This window comes from Semicossyphus pulcher, unplaced genomic scaffold, assembly GCF_022749685.1.
Source record: "Semicossyphus pulcher isolate SPU_LCO1_2020_fin unplaced genomic scaffold, fSemPul1.0.p SCAF_9, whole genome shotgun sequence".
In the NCBI taxonomy this organism is placed as follows: Eukaryota; Metazoa; Chordata; class Actinopteri; order Labriformes; family Labridae; genus Semicossyphus; species Semicossyphus pulcher.
This window is the reverse complement of record NW_027211770.1, coordinates 16,401,416-16,419,204: the sequence shown is the minus strand read 5'-3', so window position 1 is coordinate 16,419,204 and position 17,789 is coordinate 16,401,416. Positions and strand designations below refer to the sequence as shown.

General features: G+C 42.8%; 1 protein-coding gene across 2 annotated transcripts in view; it reads left to right on the top strand.

Annotated features, from left to right (window-relative positions):
- Positions 1-17,789, top strand: part of aplp1 (amyloid beta (A4) precursor-like protein 1) — a 37,594-nt gene that overhangs the window by 7,290 nt on the left and 12,515 nt on the right. For both annotated transcript variants that reach the window (XM_069656771.1, XM_069656770.1), the window contains exon 2: positions 16,672-16,851. In XM_069656771.1, coding sequence (XP_069512872.1) covers positions 16,672-16,851 — 180 coding nt within the window. The remainder of the gene's footprint in view (positions 1-16,671; positions 16,852-17,789) is intronic.

The window sequence follows — 17,789 nt, the reverse complement described above, 5'->3', positions numbered from 1 at the left end:
CATTAAGATTCAGCCGGTAATGCAAGGAGACAAATAGTATGTCTTTCTTTCCTCAGCTCAGGGTCACTGTGCCAGTTAACAGCTAATGCTCGCCCTAGCTCGGCTGACTAATTGCACACTTCTCTCGAGTCCGGCCGAAAAAGTAATAAAAGTCCAAAGCTCAAATGGAGGTCCCAGGTCTTTTGTACAGATCGTCTCAGTGATTAAACCATTTTCTCTTCACTTGGACGGTCTGTGGAGACTTTATGGCCGGAGGAAATGAGATAACACTAATATTTAATCTACTGAGTGATTCTGCAGCACAGACTGGCAGACCGCACAGCCGGCGCACATTATCTCACCAGAGTGGCCCGGTCTAAAATAACACTGAGGCGGCTAATGCAAGACAGGACATGTCAGCCTGACATGATCTCACGCATCATTAGGAGCTTTTTGTCAGCTGTGCTTTCTCGCGCTACTGGAAATGTCAGGAGACTGTGTCGAATACGACGCTTACAGAGACTCTGGCTTTTAGAATCCAAGAGAGATGATGTCTCGATTTACTTTTACTATGACAGAAAGATGATTCATATTTGTACAAAGACCATCTTTGTAACCGTTTGGATGAGTGAACTTGAAGGAAGTCTTGAAGCAAAATGCTGTGAGGCAAAGATCCTCAGAAAGAGTACAAGGTATGCTGTCAGTGATGGAGGTGTCAATCAATTCTTCTTTATTTTAAACTGACAATCTTGTTTCTTTCTCTTGGGTGGCATCTAATGATGATATACAATAATTCACTAACCATACGTCTCCAGTTGGCTCCCTTCGTCACGGTTGTAACTCTTGATTGTCCTCGACTTTTTTTAGACTGTTTGCCTTCATCTGAGCAACGCATTTGTTTCTTTCTCTTTGGATTTTCACTTATTTTTGAAGTTGTATCTGTAGTCATCGATCTTGTCTTTGTTTGTTCAGCCATAGTAGATTACTGTTTACTCGCAACACTTGCAGAGACCGGGAGAGCAGCCGCTTAGCTCCGCCTACCCTCTCTGGCAGACCAACCACTGCTGGCTGATGGAAAACGCACCACTAACTGGGCGCCGCTTTTTCTGCGAATGTCGCCACAGACACGCGGTCCATAACAATATTTTATACTGCAAATGCAAAGGCTTTCATCAGTGGGTCATGGACTCAATCACCATTGTGTTGACTCATTGGGCAACAGATAGGGCTGCACTGTGGTGCAGTGGTTAGCGCTGTCGCCTCACAGATCAAAGGTTCCTGGTTCAAATCCTGTTTGGGATGTAGTGGGCCTGTCCATGTGGAGCTTGCATGCTCATGCATGGGTTCCCTCCAGGTACTCCAGCTTCCTCCTACAGTCCAAAGACATGCTCGTTTCGTTCATTGATGGCTCTAAAATTGCTCCCCTAATAGCACTATAGATAATGGATGGATGGATTCTGTATAAACTGTATATTGGTACCATTGGTATTGGTGAATATATTAGATTATGTGTGGTTTTATTTGCACTGTATCAAGTATAATCACGGTTTCCCAGATCCCATAAAATGTATTTTAGACACTTCCAACAGTACATCCAAAATATGCTCAGTTCACAGTGAGATGAAATATGGAAAGATTATCAAATAGCTAAAAAACATTTCTATTTCTAACTGAATACAAAAGTGGTTGTCTTTTTATTTTCTGTATATTGAAAAATCAGTTAGTTTATAATAACTTATAATAACTTTATATCGAACATGTTTAAATACAGTTTCAGGCTATAAAATGTATCATTATATCACTTGTTTTTGTAGTTACATGTGCCGCTCTGCTGGCTGAAGGTCAGAGGTCACCTGGGCATCTATGTTGCCTTTTTTGTTTATTACTAGATGACATTATTATTTAGCCAATTCATTTTTGTTTGCACTACCATAATTAGACATAATTTGGATATTAAAAACATTTTTACAAAATTCTGTAAAATAACTTTTAACTTATTGTCACAGAGAGACAAAAAGTCAGACTCATCATGCTCAGTATTGGATAAGTAATGTATGTGGCAAGTAAACACCCGAAAGACAGTGATAAGGAAAACTAACCAACCGTTAAACCGGAGACCTGACGAGGAACCACACATATGGGGACTTTATCATGTCAGAGAGAGAGAGATAGAGAGAGAGAGAGAGAGAGAGGGGCAGACTGATAACAAGAGAGAGAGAGAGAGACTTAAAAAGAGAGGGAGAGAGAGTGACATGCTTGATATTCTGTAGGGAGCCAGTTGCTACGGTAACAGGGAAGGTAGCCGGCTCCTGTGGGTGGTGTAACCATGGCAACCACCCTCAGTGGCCAAGTGATGCTGAGAGCAAGAACGTAAAAAAAAAAATGTGTGTTTACGAGTTCGATGGGAACAAGTGAGAGGACGGAGAGAGCGAGCAGAGGCTGATGTTCAGAGACACAAGCTTGTGTCTTATTTTGTTATTTGTTTGTTTGTGTTTTGCCCTGCCCCTCCCAGCAGACCCTGCTTTAGCTGTTTCTCCTGCTGTTCATTAACAGAGCAGCTCATTAGCATGAACAGCAGAGGAGATGCTGTGCAGGGTAACGCGCTCCCTGAGAAACCCTGGGAGGAGGTTTTTCCCCTCAATATGTCTCTGCAGCTCGTTGGGCTGAAGCCGGCCACGCTGAGCTCTTTTATCAGCAAACGTGTTTATTGTGACCTCTCACTGGGAGTTAAAGAGCAGTTTGTTCCCTCTGTGGTGATCCCACATGCCTCTGAATTAAAGCTATAAACAGGCATGTTCTGAAACCTTGTATACATGCATTATACACCACGTTAGGTATAGTGGTATGGCATGTGGTATGGATCTGGGGTCTCCACCACTAATAAAAACATTGCTTTTAGCTTCCTGTCACACCCCCGCCTCCACAAATACTAATAATAATGATAATAATAAACACACACGACCGCACACCGCTCTGCCTCCACCTCACGTTCTTTTTGGTGGGTCATGTAACATGTAACCTCAGAGCCTGATTTCCATAAGATGCATCTGCTAGACAGGCTCCCGAGAGACCTGGCACCATGTGATCAGAATTGTATATGTGCATGAATAAGAGACGGAAGGAAAGAGATAAATGAATGTTTTTAACCCTCTCTATATTGTCCCCCTCCTCCCCTGTTGCCGCCTCTTTCCCTGAAAGTCTCTGCTTGATTTATTGCTGTAAGCCATGACATACATTTTAGCACCATTTTTTATTTACATGACATACTCCGACAATTGGAAATCCTGACCCTAACCCAAATAATATTAAAGATAAAAACGTATATAGAACACTCATACTGCAGAAACAGGACATAACAACCATAGACTACCTGGTGCCAATTTACATATTTGTAGCATTAAAGTGCAGGGAGTATCAGGGGTCATATGTGGGATGGATTAAAATCTTGTCCCAAAGGACTCTTGAAAACAACTTTACCTAGACAGATATTTAGAGTACTGATATCAGTACCGATATCAGCCTCCGATACTGCCTGAATTCGGTTTTGGGTCTCGGTCAATATACGATTTAATATACCAGTTAATGCACCGATTCACGGCATAATTTATTAGACCCCATAAATCAACAGTTTTCAGGTATCATGTATCATGTGATGATGACAAACAACAACAGTGCAGTGCTTGCAAAGAGTGTTATGTTTGCCAAAGCTAGCAAAATGTTCACAATTCCTCCAATAATGTCTAGTTTTTAAATTGTGCAGGTATCAGGTATCCCCCTTTGTATCCGCCTATACTTAAAGGAGCAGTTCGCCCCTGGAAAAAGCCGCTGTCGGTCAAAGTCGGTGTTCTCTGTAATCGATAGAAGCAATAATATTTGAAACTGGCGCCATAGCAGTAGAGAAAGTTGTACAAACAGCTTGTGGTTTCACCCATTCTACATTCCTACAACACACAGCATGCATTGCGCCCCTCCCTCTGACAGGAACAGCCCAGGGAGAGATGCTGGAGTGAAATACTACCGTTTTACTGCAGGCAATGGGTCAGAGCGGTACAGGATCCGTAATATGACAAGAATATACCGGTGGATCGTCTAAAAAATCTGTCTACATTTCAAACCTGACGATTTTGAACGAGACATGACATCGGAGGCGAGGTCCGAGATTGAGGAAGTGTAGTTCAGCAAGCTCCCTGGCCTCCGCCAGATGACGAGTTTACGTAGTCTGATGGAGGTTTTCCAGGGCCCATTGGAGAGGCGGATATCGTCCTCCAAAGGCACAGAGCGAAACTGCATTTTATTCTACCATAATGGCATTAGCTCCCCATGATAGCATGATAGGACTGAGGCTGAAAATTGGCGAAGTGGCCCTTTAAGTCTACCATTAGAATCAGTATCAGGAAGAAAAAAATGTAATTGAACATGTTTAAACACACATACAGCAGATACAAGAAAGGTGCTCACTTACATATTTGTGCCATTGCAGTGCAGAGATCATATGTCTGATGAAATGAAATGCATCCACGTCCCAAAGGACTTTTAAAAACAATAAAGGGAAAGAACTGGGGATTATTTTCACAATATTCTAAGTAATATTTAAAATGTAATAACAAAGGGACTTCTGAGATTACTGTTCAATGTTACCATACTTGAAGATGCTGTTATATTTGGAAAACTCAAGCTCAAGATGTAGTGTGTACCAACTATTTGCAGTATTCAAAAAGTGCAGGAAGTGACAAGAAAGTAAAAAAGTAGGACTGGGGGAGAGATGACACGGAGAAAAAAAGGAGAATTCCCAGGAAGAAAGACTTCAGTACAGACAGACTCCAAAAACAGACAAGTCAAAGGCAGAGAGAGCGGCATGAGAGGCAGCAGAGGCCCTGAGTGTGGGATAAGAGAGAAGACAGACGAAGCGTCAGATGTTATTGATGCTGCCTGCTGGCTACTGTTTGTCAGGGAGACCGGAGAACGACAGTCTGTCCTTAAGTGGATCAATTATTACAGTCCTTTAACCTAAACAAGCCCTCGTTTAGGCTTCCAGATTGCCTTAATCTACTTAAATCATGCTCAAGGGCATTTGGCTGTTGGTGTCTCCCCCTGCATAAAATACACCATAACTCACTCACACTGTAAAATGAAGTTATCATCTGTAAATATATGTCCCAGGTCTGAAATTGAAAATTGTTTTACTTCCTAATCTCCATTTACCTGCTGAGATCAACGTTTGGTTCCAGAGTGGATTACACATTTAAGGGATGCAGCTCGAAGACAGTCTGTCGCACATATAAATGAGGGACGCTCGTTCATAGCGCTCAAAAATAATTTCAATGCTGCTCTTGTTCTAGTTTTAGTCTCTGGATAATGATGACTGAATGTATTATATATTTTTATCATTAAAATATGCTTTTCCGCTCATCTGAGCCGTGCAGGTTTTGAACTATGTGGGAGAAAAGGCATCGATAGTGTGTAAAATAATTGTCATAGGGTTTAAACATTTCAGCTTTGATAAGATGCACTTGCTAATAGAAATTTGAGCCTTTGAGTCCTCAGTACGACACAAGCCTTTTGGATGTATTTACCGTATAAGTACAGATTTGGAGAGCGTGTTTGCATTGTGTCAATCTCAATCTGCCTGCAGAAAATCCCTGATTCAGAGGCAATTGTGTTGACATTAGGATGTTTTCAGATGGACCTGCACTGCTCAAATCTCCGCTAAGCCTTTGATTCCTTCAATCCCCTGAGGTAGCTCTTCAGCCTGAAATCGTATCTGCAGGCGCACACAGTGTTTGGCATTAACATGTTGGCATTCCCGTGTTGTGTTGCTTAACTGTGAAGGAGGTTCAGCTGTGTTATGTAACAGCAGAAATTCATCAACAATGCTCCAAGAAGATGAAGTCATTTCAGTTTGGCTACGTGGAAATATGAATCTCACAATTATTATTTAATGTTTCAGGACTCTCCGTTTTTCTGGCCGGATTTGTGAGACATAATTACACAGTCGTTTGTCTCCCACATATCTGCACAAGGCGGTGGCATTATAGAGAGAGAGAGAGAGGATAGACAAATTGTCCAACGCTGCTGCTTTGTTTTTTTCATCTTTTCTGGGGAGAGAGAACATGCACAGCGTGGCGTCATTATGCTGCGTGACTCAGAAGAAGCATTTGTTCGACTGTGGGTGGAACCGAGAGAAAGACATGCGTACATTTTCAGCCTACTCCGTGCAACTCAAGTATCACACTCACTTGTTTCATTCTGAATATTGCTTAAAAACAGCCTTTCCGTAGAGCTGGGAACACCACGCATAAAATTAATTTGTGTCTGTGGGAGTTTCCTGTTTTGTTCCTCTGATTGCATTGGGCATTTTTTTACAAGTTATACCACGGACGCTGCACAAAGGCAGGATGTTTGAAAAAAATGCTCACAGGAAACATAGCTTTAACAATATTGCCTGCACAATGGATGTTAAATTCAGGTGAGTGCATCATGCAGCGTATTATAAAGAGAGAAGGAGAAGCAGGGTATGTGTTCGCATGATATTCATCATGAGTCCCAGCTGGGAAAAGTGAAGGCTTTGTTCTTATAGGTATGGAGCCTCTGATGATTCCCTGTAGTGCTATCATACATCAGGGGAATCTGTATCCAACTAAGATCATGTGATTCCTGGAGGAGTTGCCGACCTTTTACAGAGGAGAGAAATCTCTTTCTTTTTCTTTTCCCAAGCTGCAGCAGCCTTTAGAATTCTTTCTGATACGATACAAGACAATACGATACAAGACGATACGATACAAGACGACACGATACAAGACGACACTTTCCACGATGATACAAGACGATACGATACAAAACAATATGATACAGGACAATACATTACAAGACTATACGTTACAAGACGACACTGGTACGATACGGTACCGTACTGTACGATACCGTATAGTACCATACAGGACGATACAGTACCATACTGTACGATACTATATAGTACCATGCAGTACCATGCAGTACCATACAGTACCATACTGTACCATACTGTACGATACCGTATAGTACCATACAGTACCATGCAGTACCGTACGGTACCATACAGGACGATACAGTACCATACTGTACGATACTATATAGTACCATACAGTACCATACGGTACCATGCAGTACCAAACGGTACCATACAGGACAATACAGTACCATACTGTACGATACTGTACAGTACCATACAGTACCATACAGTACGTTACTATAAGATATCGAACAATGCGGTAACATACAATACGATGCAGTACCATACAGTATGATAGGTATAACACACTTTATTGTCCATGTAGAGAAATGTGTCTTGGTCTTGGTAGTTGTAAAGAAATAGGCTGAAGCCTTGAGAAAGGATCTGGTCTTATACACACAGACCTCAGGGGGAACAGCTCTAAATAAACAGCCTCCTAAATAACCACAACCATGACACGACTGGCACTGCCTGCCTCCAGATCAATGGAGTCTCTTGCAGTGAAGCCATCTGACATGTTCTGTTTTTGAAGCTAAACTTGAAATCCAACCAAATATTGGGAGCTGGTTTTGGCTGCTGTTCCAGACCGTGATGAACCCTGGTGATTATGGGGCCATCTGCTCCCAGTGTGCCCAGCTGGAGGCTGGACCGCTGTAATCTGGACTGATGAGGCCCGGGTTAGAGAACAGCAGCGATGTTTGCAGGTCTCTGCAACCTAAAGCCTCGGTCATAATGGTGGGTCATCAAGAATAAAAATGATTCAATTTAGTATTCAGTAAGTCACTGTACTATGTGGTTTACAGGAGGAAGCTATAGAACAAAACATAAAACACAAAGGAATAATTTCCGCTCTGCACATCCGTCTCTTCTTAATAGAAAATTAATGGCTTCAATTAGCCATTAGTCAGAGATGTATAATAATGAGTGTCAATGTGCAGAGCTAACCTGCTCCATCCTCCTTTGTCCCCTCTGCATCATGAGAGTCTGCCGCACTAATGTTGCTGCTCTCTAATAAGTACATGCCACACCAGGAAGAGGCCTGATGGAGCCTATGAATAATTAAGCAACATGATTACAATGATGAATGCTCCCAAATCTATCTGGCCATTTAGCACTGGCCGAGGGAGGGAGGGAGGCCAAACAGCAGAGTGTCAGGCAGTGTGTGAAAGCTGTTAGGGAGGGAGAGGGAGGCAGGAGGGTTATCAAGGATAGGGCGGCTTTGGGTGGATCGAGCTCAGCCTTGAGAGGAGGAGGCGGAGGGAGGGAGGGAGGGAGGGAGGGCACAGAGGGAAATGTAGAGAAAAGTGAAGGAGGGGAACAGAGAGCAGGAAGACACCCACTATTCAGCCATCTGTGCTGCAGAGAAGCACAAAGACATGCTCAGGAAGGCCTGTTTGTGTGTTTCATACGTTCACGGATGATGCATCCGTGGGGCCGATTTGTACATGGGTGTGTTCTCTGCAAGAGTGTTGGAAATTTGCCAGTCCACACTGTAATACTAATCAGGAGCAATCCTAGCTAACCAGGCTTTTCACACCAAAATTGACTGAGCTGGTAGTTTGGACGGTAAAGTGTAGCGCTCACTGCTGAGCTTAATTTCATGTTTCTTGGGAAATTTAATAACTTAAACGTAAACTCTAGCAACAGTATTGAGAACAAACCTATAACTAAGTTGTTAAGCGTTGCTGCCTGGAGCTTTGCCATTACAAGACGGCTCCCTCCTCCATGCAGCTTGTAAGATGTGCCAGAACCCATGCTGAAATGTCATACAGCAATATTTCATCATATGGCATATCTTTAAGGAACTGGCAGACAGATATATCAGTCGGCCAACACTATCGGGCCGATATCGGTCTCCCAAATATATGCTGATATTTTATATGTTTTCAGATATGCACCAATATATAAAAAGCTTTTACAGAACACATAATGTATAACATGCTTAAGTGATTCTCAGATAGCTTACAGTCGTCTCAGCTGTTGGAGAATACATTTTTAGAGATCGACTAAAGAATAAGACAAAACTACGACTTGCAGATTCGAATTAGTTTAATATAAAAAATCTGAACAAACATAGTACATGCTTGCTTTTATGCCCTCCTGATGACAATGACATGATATTCTTTACTCCGCTACCGCACTCATGACCAGATTCTTACCGACACACACACGTTTTTGCCAGGCCAGAGCGACCAAGGAAAGATCCAATACTTCCTGTACGTCCGTTTTCAAAGCACTGACGTCAGTCCTAGGGCGTGTTCCTACATTGGAACAAATCAGTCTTTTCCCCATACTCCCTGGTACCTGACCTCAACATCTGCTAGGTTATTTTTCCAGATAAGCTTAAGGGTGGAATTCCCCCAACGCCGTAAGCAAAGCATTCTTTCTCACAATACAACACGGTCTGCGGCACATGTAGCAGATCAGCACATCTGGGCTGATGATGATCGGCACTACAATTGGTTGTCAATGTATATTATTATTACATATTCTGTAACCTTATGAAAGCAGCCCTCTGAGTATCTTTGCATGGACATTTCAATGCAAAAATGGTGCACAGTCCATATAGAAAAGATCTGTTTTCAATCATGCTCAACAATTCACTATATCAGTCGTCATATTGGTATTCTGTACATTTTCCAACCTTAAAATCGGTGTTGTTATCCGTCTCTGTCTGAAAAGTCCCATAGTGGTCAGGCAAGTGAAGTTGAGCAAGAAAAAATAATATGTAAAGATAACATGAAGCCGCAAAGTAACACAACTAACATGTTCAAGCAGCTGAAAAAACACCACAAAGTGCAGTATGATGAGTGTACGAAGGCCATGAGGAACAGTGTTGCTACTCTCTGTCCTTGTCCAGCATCAAGTAAATGGTAAATGGACTGTACTTGTATAGCGCTTTTCTGGTCTGACGACAACTCAGAGCTGCTTTTATACGACATGTCACATTCACACATTCACACACTTATGACAAAGGCCCGAGTGACCAATCTCCGATCAGATCTAAGCGCAACCATACCCGTTGGCTATGCCACCAGGGGCAATTGGGGTTCAGTGTCTTGCCCAAGGACACTTCAACATGTGACTGTAGCAGTCAGGGATCAAACCACCAACCTGCCGATTGAGAGACAATGGACTACCACTGAGCCACAGCCGCCCCTCAACATCCATAACAGCAATGCTGCACAGCTTGACACCCTATCCGCCCAACTTCCAAAGACAGAATGAACCAATGGAATTAGCATTGCTTTTTGCCTCGAGAAGATGCACCAAATTCAGGTAAAGAACCAAGTGAAGTCTTAGTTTGTACATGAGTGGGAATGCAGCACAAAATGGACTGAAAGCGTTGCTTTATTAATTGTTTATTGTAAAAATCTTAGCCCTAAAATGAATCGTGATTAATAATCATGATCTCAATATTGATCAAACTAATCGCGTCAATTATTTTTGCCATAATCGTGCAGCTGTACTGCCTACTATATGTGTCTGACCAGAGAGTCTTGTGTATGTACAGTATGTACCCAACATATCCACTTACACCTTGTATAAGACCTCAATGCAAACAGAGCATGTGCTTTAGATAATTTAGACCACTTAAGATGTCAAAGAAAGTATTGAACAAACTACTTAGATGGAGTAAACCTCGGGAATAAAAAGGCTTTAAGTGTTATCAAAGGCCCCTGTGTGACTGCAGTTATTTACAGTACATGACATGTAGCTCCCTGCACAGCAGCACTAAACGATTCTGCATCTACTCGAGGCCTCTGATGCATTAATGACATGCCTTTTACAAAAGGTGACAAATGATGGGTGGGCTCCTCCTCTCCGTCTCTCCTGCTCCGGCTTGCCTGCCAGGGCCAGGAGATTGCATCATTACAGAGGATGAAGTCATCCTGCAACATAAGGGTGGAACAGGTGCTAAAAATTTAATTAGGACAGGGTGGAAGCTGCTGCAGGAACATGTAAAATGTACTGCCCTGGCCCGAACCCGGCCCTGACTGACAGAAGCATTTATGTTGAAGGTAATATCTGTTGAAGGCTTTTATTTTGGACGCTGCACACAATGCAGAATGATTTCTCTGCTAGAAGGGTGTTTCTGTAAATATAATTAAACCTTATTATGTCCACATAAGCTGTTCCTGGCTCTCTGGGATCACTTAGTTTCCTTTTGATGCTTTCCGCCGTGGTGACTGTGGAGGTACTCGTGTGATTACAAAGTGAAGCAGCACAGTCGGTATGCAAGCAGAGAAGCAGAGACAAGAAAACGAGATTATCAAGGGAGCTAACGGAGGCAGAGAACCTGGTGAAAAGTCAGAAAGCCAATCGATGCTTAATATCACCAGGTCGTTTTTAATGATGCAGCACGCTCTGCAGTGTGGAGCTGTCAGGCCTCTGGGCCGTCTGCCTGTTCAGCCTCATCAGCACGAGGACATGATATGTGGGACTCAGGGTGGCTGAACAGCACTTCCTTACCAACCTCTGAACCCACTGCATCTCCCCCTCCATGTACCCTGCAGGAGTGCTTCAGTACACTTCAGTATTTTCTCAGTGAGTCGTGGAGAGCAGCTCTGCATCGTGTTATTTACTGGAGAAGATACGTGATTGTTGACAGATTGTGAGGCATTACCGGGAAGCCAACTGGATCACTGTGTCTCAGCTCCTAGTGGAGACGGGAAATGTTCACAGAGATTTTTTACTGCTGAGTTCACCCCGCAAGAGTTATAAAACTCCAAAGTGTAATTGCCACCAAAATGGGAAATTTGTACCACATTGCGGAGATGGAAAATCTTTGACTGCCCAAAGGCAATAACAGCTATAAATGGTCGATAAAAACATGACCAAAACCATCTCAATCAAGGCACAAGAATGTGACTCATTCACTGTTGCTAAATCTATTTTTAGCTGTGAAAGAAAGCTTAATCCTTCACAACAGAGGACTATTGTCTGTGCCTTTTTAATCTGTAGCTAGTGCTCACAGCAATGTTTCTGCTCAAAACATGGTGAGCTAAAGGAACAAATTCCTCTTTTTGTAAAGGTTACGCATGTTATGGGAAGTTTTTGGTGAAATAAAGAACAAAACTGAAGCAGTCAAACCATGAATTGAAAAAAAAATCTCATCACTCGTGTCGGGTGTATGTGGTGAATCATCTACTTTCAGTCATGCTAGCAGCTTTGTGAGGCTGTACAAGTCAGGCACAGTAATCCCACGCTAGAATGACAGATTGCTCATTGTGACTGCATTAGCAGGCTGATGATGATGTACAATGTTTACAACATTCAACATGTTAAGTTAAGCAAGTTGGCATGCTATAATTTGCCCTAAACTAGAGATGCTCTGATCACAGCTTTTCCTTAAAGCTAATATGGTAAATGGACTGTACTTGAATAGCACTCTTCTAGTCTTCAGACCATTTAAAGCGCTTTTACACGACATGTCACATTCACCCATTCACACACACGTTCACACACTGATGGCAGAGGCTGCTGTGCCAGTCTCCAATCAGGATCGAGCTACATTCATGCACAATCACACACCAAAGGCCAGATGCCTTTGTGAGCAATTTTCAGGCTCAGTGTCTTGCCTAAGGACACTTCAACATGTAGACTGAAGCAGTCAGGGATCGAACCACCAACCTTTCAATTGAGAGACAACCAACTCTGCCACTGACAATTCCCATACCTGGATTTGAGTATTGATACCAAGTACTGTCCATAAAAATAACATGCATATTATAAGAGGAAAAATATTGATTGCTGACATTTTGCCAGCTTTGATTAACATTACACTCTCTGCTAGCATTGCACTATAGTTGTTTGTCAGTGTCACTGGCGTACTCGCCAATACCTAGCATCAGTCTTAGTAGTCATTAGAAAGAACACATGTTTAAGGCTCTTCTGCATTTGATGAAATCCTAACCAAAAGACTACGCCCACTTATCAACACAGTCAACGCACTAAACACATACAGTTCATCTCGGGCTGATGGGAGAGTCAGAAGTTACAGAAATTGACTTATTTGAATGTTTTACCTGAGGATGAAGAAGAAAAGTCAGAGGATCACAAAGTCAGTAGTCTTTATCCTCAATCCACTCAATAGTGGTTAAAGTATTTTAAGATGGATTAAGGCTGGACAAATGAACCAAGAGAGTGTCATGGCCAATCATAGAGCCAAGTTACTTGCATGGCCAAATTCATTTTTGGTCGCACTAACTTGCAGTTCATTTTTGTTGTATGTTTGGTCTGCATAGCCCAAAGCTTAGGAATAAATTGTGCAACAGAAATAAGTGTGGACACATTCCAATCTTTTATTAAAAACAGAACTACCTAGCTTTTCATAAACACGCCTGCTCTGTTTCCCTCTCTGATCACCACCTCCTCTGACCTTCTCCCATTAGAACTTCATCATATCATAATGTGGACTCTGCTCTTGGTTGGCTAACCAAGTGGCTATTTCAACAACATGTTTCACTTGGCAGATCCTCTCTGCTGTCCTGTTGCACTCTGGGACATTTGTGCTGTGCTGACCTGGCAGGGTGTTGTGGTTGGATCAGAGAAGTACCAATGATATGTGATCTAGGGCTTAATAATAACCACAGCCACAGAACTGGGCAAAGGTGCAGATGTACTGTAGCATTAATCATAATAAGGTTTCCCGTGACAAAACACGGTCCAATAAAAGCAGTATTTCTTAAGGACAGTGAGTGAACGACATCATTGACAGGAATGAAACGAGGCTTCTGTCGTCATGCCCGGGTTCAAGCACAGTCTTGCCAGATGTTCCCCAGACTCCTCAGTGTTGCGTTAACTTGTTTCCCAGCCGGTGTTTGTTTTCACATAAAAAGCTCCACAATCAGACCCATCTAGATGACGCACTATGTACATACAGACGTCGAATCACATGAAATACATCTCTATCCTGGAACATAAAAACAACTGACGCATACTGCCAACAGATTGAGATATTGCTGTGAGAATATAATGACATGGTACAATGAAACACCTACTAAGGCAGCTTGTGTGTGTGTGTGTGTGTGTGTGTGTGTGTGTGTGTGTGTGGCATTCACAGCCGGACAGAGTGGGTCCGTGTGACGTCAGCCTCTGAATGATGTTTATGTGATGCTGCCGTGGAGTGCAGGAGGAGGAGGAGTGATCATTCTCCAAAGTGGGTCAAAAACAAGCAGGTGTTCTCCCGCCGTGAAGGAGGGGAACATCTTAAAACAATATTTTTTTTTGGAAGAGGTTATCACGTCCGGGACATCTAATCTGGCCCCAGATCAGGCTGCAGATTGGGTGTGCAGCCTCGCCGTGCTGGAGGTCAGGGCCTCGGGCTCCTGATGGACTACTATTGATTTGGGGAACGTGGCGATACAGTTGCAGTCGCTCAGCATTGATTTTCTGCAAGTGCAGTAGTGAAGAGCAGGCAGAAAGAGAGAGCTGGACCAGGGGGAGCTGCCAGGTTATCTTCTCAAATATCTGGATGTGTTTTTTTTTTCTTTGTGGCACTGACCTTCCCCGAGTCAAAGAGATATGTTTATGGAGACGTGAGCTCAGCAGCCACACTAGACGGACAGTTTCAGCTGCTTCAGCAGCAAATCCAACAATAATACACTTAGTAATTGACCCTGCTGATGTGAAGGTTTTTGTTGGCTAACACAGTGTTCACTTTTCATTCAAAGGTTATTTAAGATTTACTGTGAAACGAGACGTAAAAGAGTTACGGGTAAATATTGTTGACTGAGAACTTCCCAGAAGTCATAAATCAACAGTTTTCCAAAGCATCCTGTTGTCATTTTATTTTTTCGGGATATTTTTCATAGCTTCTATTCAGCCATTGTTTCTATTCATTCACCTGTGGGCTCATCATTAACTTGCAGGGACTTGAATCTCGCTCTAGATGTGTAATCCATCACACTGGAGATGTCAGCAAGTGCTGACAGCCAGAACTCCACTAAATAGCTTTGTGTCATAGAGCAATTTAATTTAAGAACCCAGAAGACTAACAATTGGAAAATATTCAGAACAAAAAAAAAAGGTAGAAGTTAATTTTGTAGCGTTAAAAAAAGGGAGATTTGTTTAAAGCAGAGAGGAATTCATTGAATTTATACTTCAGCATGTGGCAGACTTTCAGCGATCATTTACAGCACCTGAAAATAACTTTACTGTGATGTTTTACCTTTCTTTGTAAGCCTCTGCTGATTGATAATATATTTATAATAATATTGAAATAAATAGTAAAAAATTGCAGCCTATAAGGTAGGAAAATGCTTTCATAGATCAAAAAGTGCTCGTGTGCTTCTGGAAATGGTCAGCAGTAATGAAAAGTAGATCAGTAATTTGTAAGAAATCTGCTTGGACATGCAGAAACACAAACTCCTCTTAGCGCAGTTATAATGCATAGACTGCTCAGGGCTTATTATATTTATTGTACATTTACTCAAAGGGTTTTATATATTTATTTTATTCTCTATGAATTTTAATTAGGACTTCAAACACTCCAGCTCGGGTCGGCCAAAGCGGGGCTTCCCTTTGATCAGGCGTCACTCTCTCCATATTTTTTCTTCTCCGTTTCTTCCCTTTGGGCAACTTCCGTCTAATTGGCTCAGCGTCGCGGGTCTCGTCTGTCGTCAGAAGGTCTATCTCTCTGTCTGTCAGCACAGATGAAAGGATACGAGCTGTACGTAGGGCCCCGGGGTGCGGGATGACTTTTTGATGAATTTTCAGGGTTGGACAGTAAACATTATGGCACTTCTGCCGTGAACGTTGCAGTCACATGATGCACAAACATCTTAAGCTAAGTGACCTGCAGTAAAAATGCACCTCCACAGGAACATCTTTTACTTTGGTACTTTACATCTTGAGGACTCTCTCCCTTTTTGTCTGTTGCTGTAGATGAAGTCTGAGCTGCTTCTCCCCCTCCTCCTTTATTCCTCCCTGGGCTCACTCTGTGTCTCCGTGCCGTGTGTTAATGTAGTGAAGTGGCCCATCGGTCAATGAGCTTGTATTAACACCTGACTCCCGGCCCTAGCTGCTGTTTGTTCCTCTATGTGGGGTCCCCCGGGCCCTCCCCCAGGCCCAGGCAACATATCCAGTGATCAATAACAACATCCTAGAAGGCTACTGGAGGAAGGGAAGGAGGGTGGGAGAGAGGGAGCAGTGTTTTGCATACTTGTATATTTTTTGCTTTAATATGCCTCGGCATGTAAAACGTCTTCCTCTTCCTCGTTTTGTCAGCTGTTAGTTCTGGAAGGAAACAGGAAGCAGAGGCGTGAAACAAGGTTTTTAATTGGCTCTTATTAAAAGATGGTCCAATACCTTGTTCTAATAAGTGTAGGTCGTAGAGGATCTGATACCGGTGAATAAAAAAGAGTGTGATGTTAATGTTAGTCAAAGCTAGATTTGAGATTTCCCGATATTCACTTAAAGCCTGCAGCGTGCACTCAATTCTCCTGTGCATTAGCTCCTTCTTCCTTCTCTCCTCTCTGTTTCGATCTTCCTCTCCCTCTCTCGCACCCTGGCTCACACTCCTGCTCTAATGTTGGATAGTGCTGGAGTGCATTTAGGAATTATCTGTGCTCCCACCCTCTCTGGATCGGCTTCAAACACAATATTATGTGCCACTGTGTTTGTATCGACTCCTCCTTATACCTCTCATGTGTCTCTCTCTCTCTCTCTCTCCTCCTCCTTTCCTTTCCTGTTCTCTGCAGGCTCTGGCCATGACCGAGGTGAACGGGCCCGTCGCCCAGGTGACCGAGCCACAGATCGCCATGTTCTGCGGCCGTCAGCTGTTGCACATGAACCTACAGACCGGCCAGTGGGAGCCGGATCCTCAGGGCCGCCAGGGCTGCTTCAAAGAGCCCAGTGAAATCCTGTCCTACTGTCAGCAGGTAGGGAAACAACATAAACATGAGCGGCTGTAATGAACACCAGTCTGGATCAATACTTGTAACAGCAGCGTTAGCAAGCTCCAAATTAACCTTAATGTCACAGCTGAAACTGACACTTCAGAAAGATCGAGTAAAATATTATATTCTTTTTCTCTGATATGGTTTGTGTAACACCTCTCCTTTTAAATCTATATATTTAACCATATATAGTAGAGTGATGGTTGCCTGTTGGAATATTCCTTTATTTCATTTGCGCCACCATCCACTTCTCCTCCTCTTCTTAATGTATATGTGTGCTCTTACATTATCTTCTCCTCTCTTCTGTGAGGTAATCAATGGTACACATATCCCCCACATACTCCTCCTTCTAAGAGCTTTTTATTTGAAGTAAAGGCAACCAAGCGCCACCTGGAGGTCAAAGTCAACATAGCAGCTTCAGAGAGCAGCAGCCATGAGCCTGTAATAGGATTAGCCGACACATTATGCATCTGTGATTCGTTTTATACTAAAGCTCCCCTTTTTTTCCCCTGACATATGTGAAGAAAGCATCTTAGTGTGACTTATTATCCCTATTAAACCACATCATGAGGTTGTGCTTCCAATTATTGGCCTACTTTTTAAAATTAAGTAAGTGAAATTGGAAATATTGAAAGACCAGAATGTTAATTGAAACGATAACTTCAGCACGCCACATCAAACATGGCTCCAGACAAAGGCCTTACGCAGCTTTGTAAAAGTAGTTAGAGAATATTTTGCATGACTTTTTCCCTTGTCAGTCTCCCCACTGACCGTGTCCTCCCTCCTCTTCTTTCCCTACCCTCCTACTTTTATTTACATCCCTAAATCAATCCCCAAACCTCGTCTCTAACCGATTTCTCCCTGTCCGCCGCTCCTCTTGTCTTTTGTCCCACTGTTCTGTCCATCAATCCTCCTGTTTC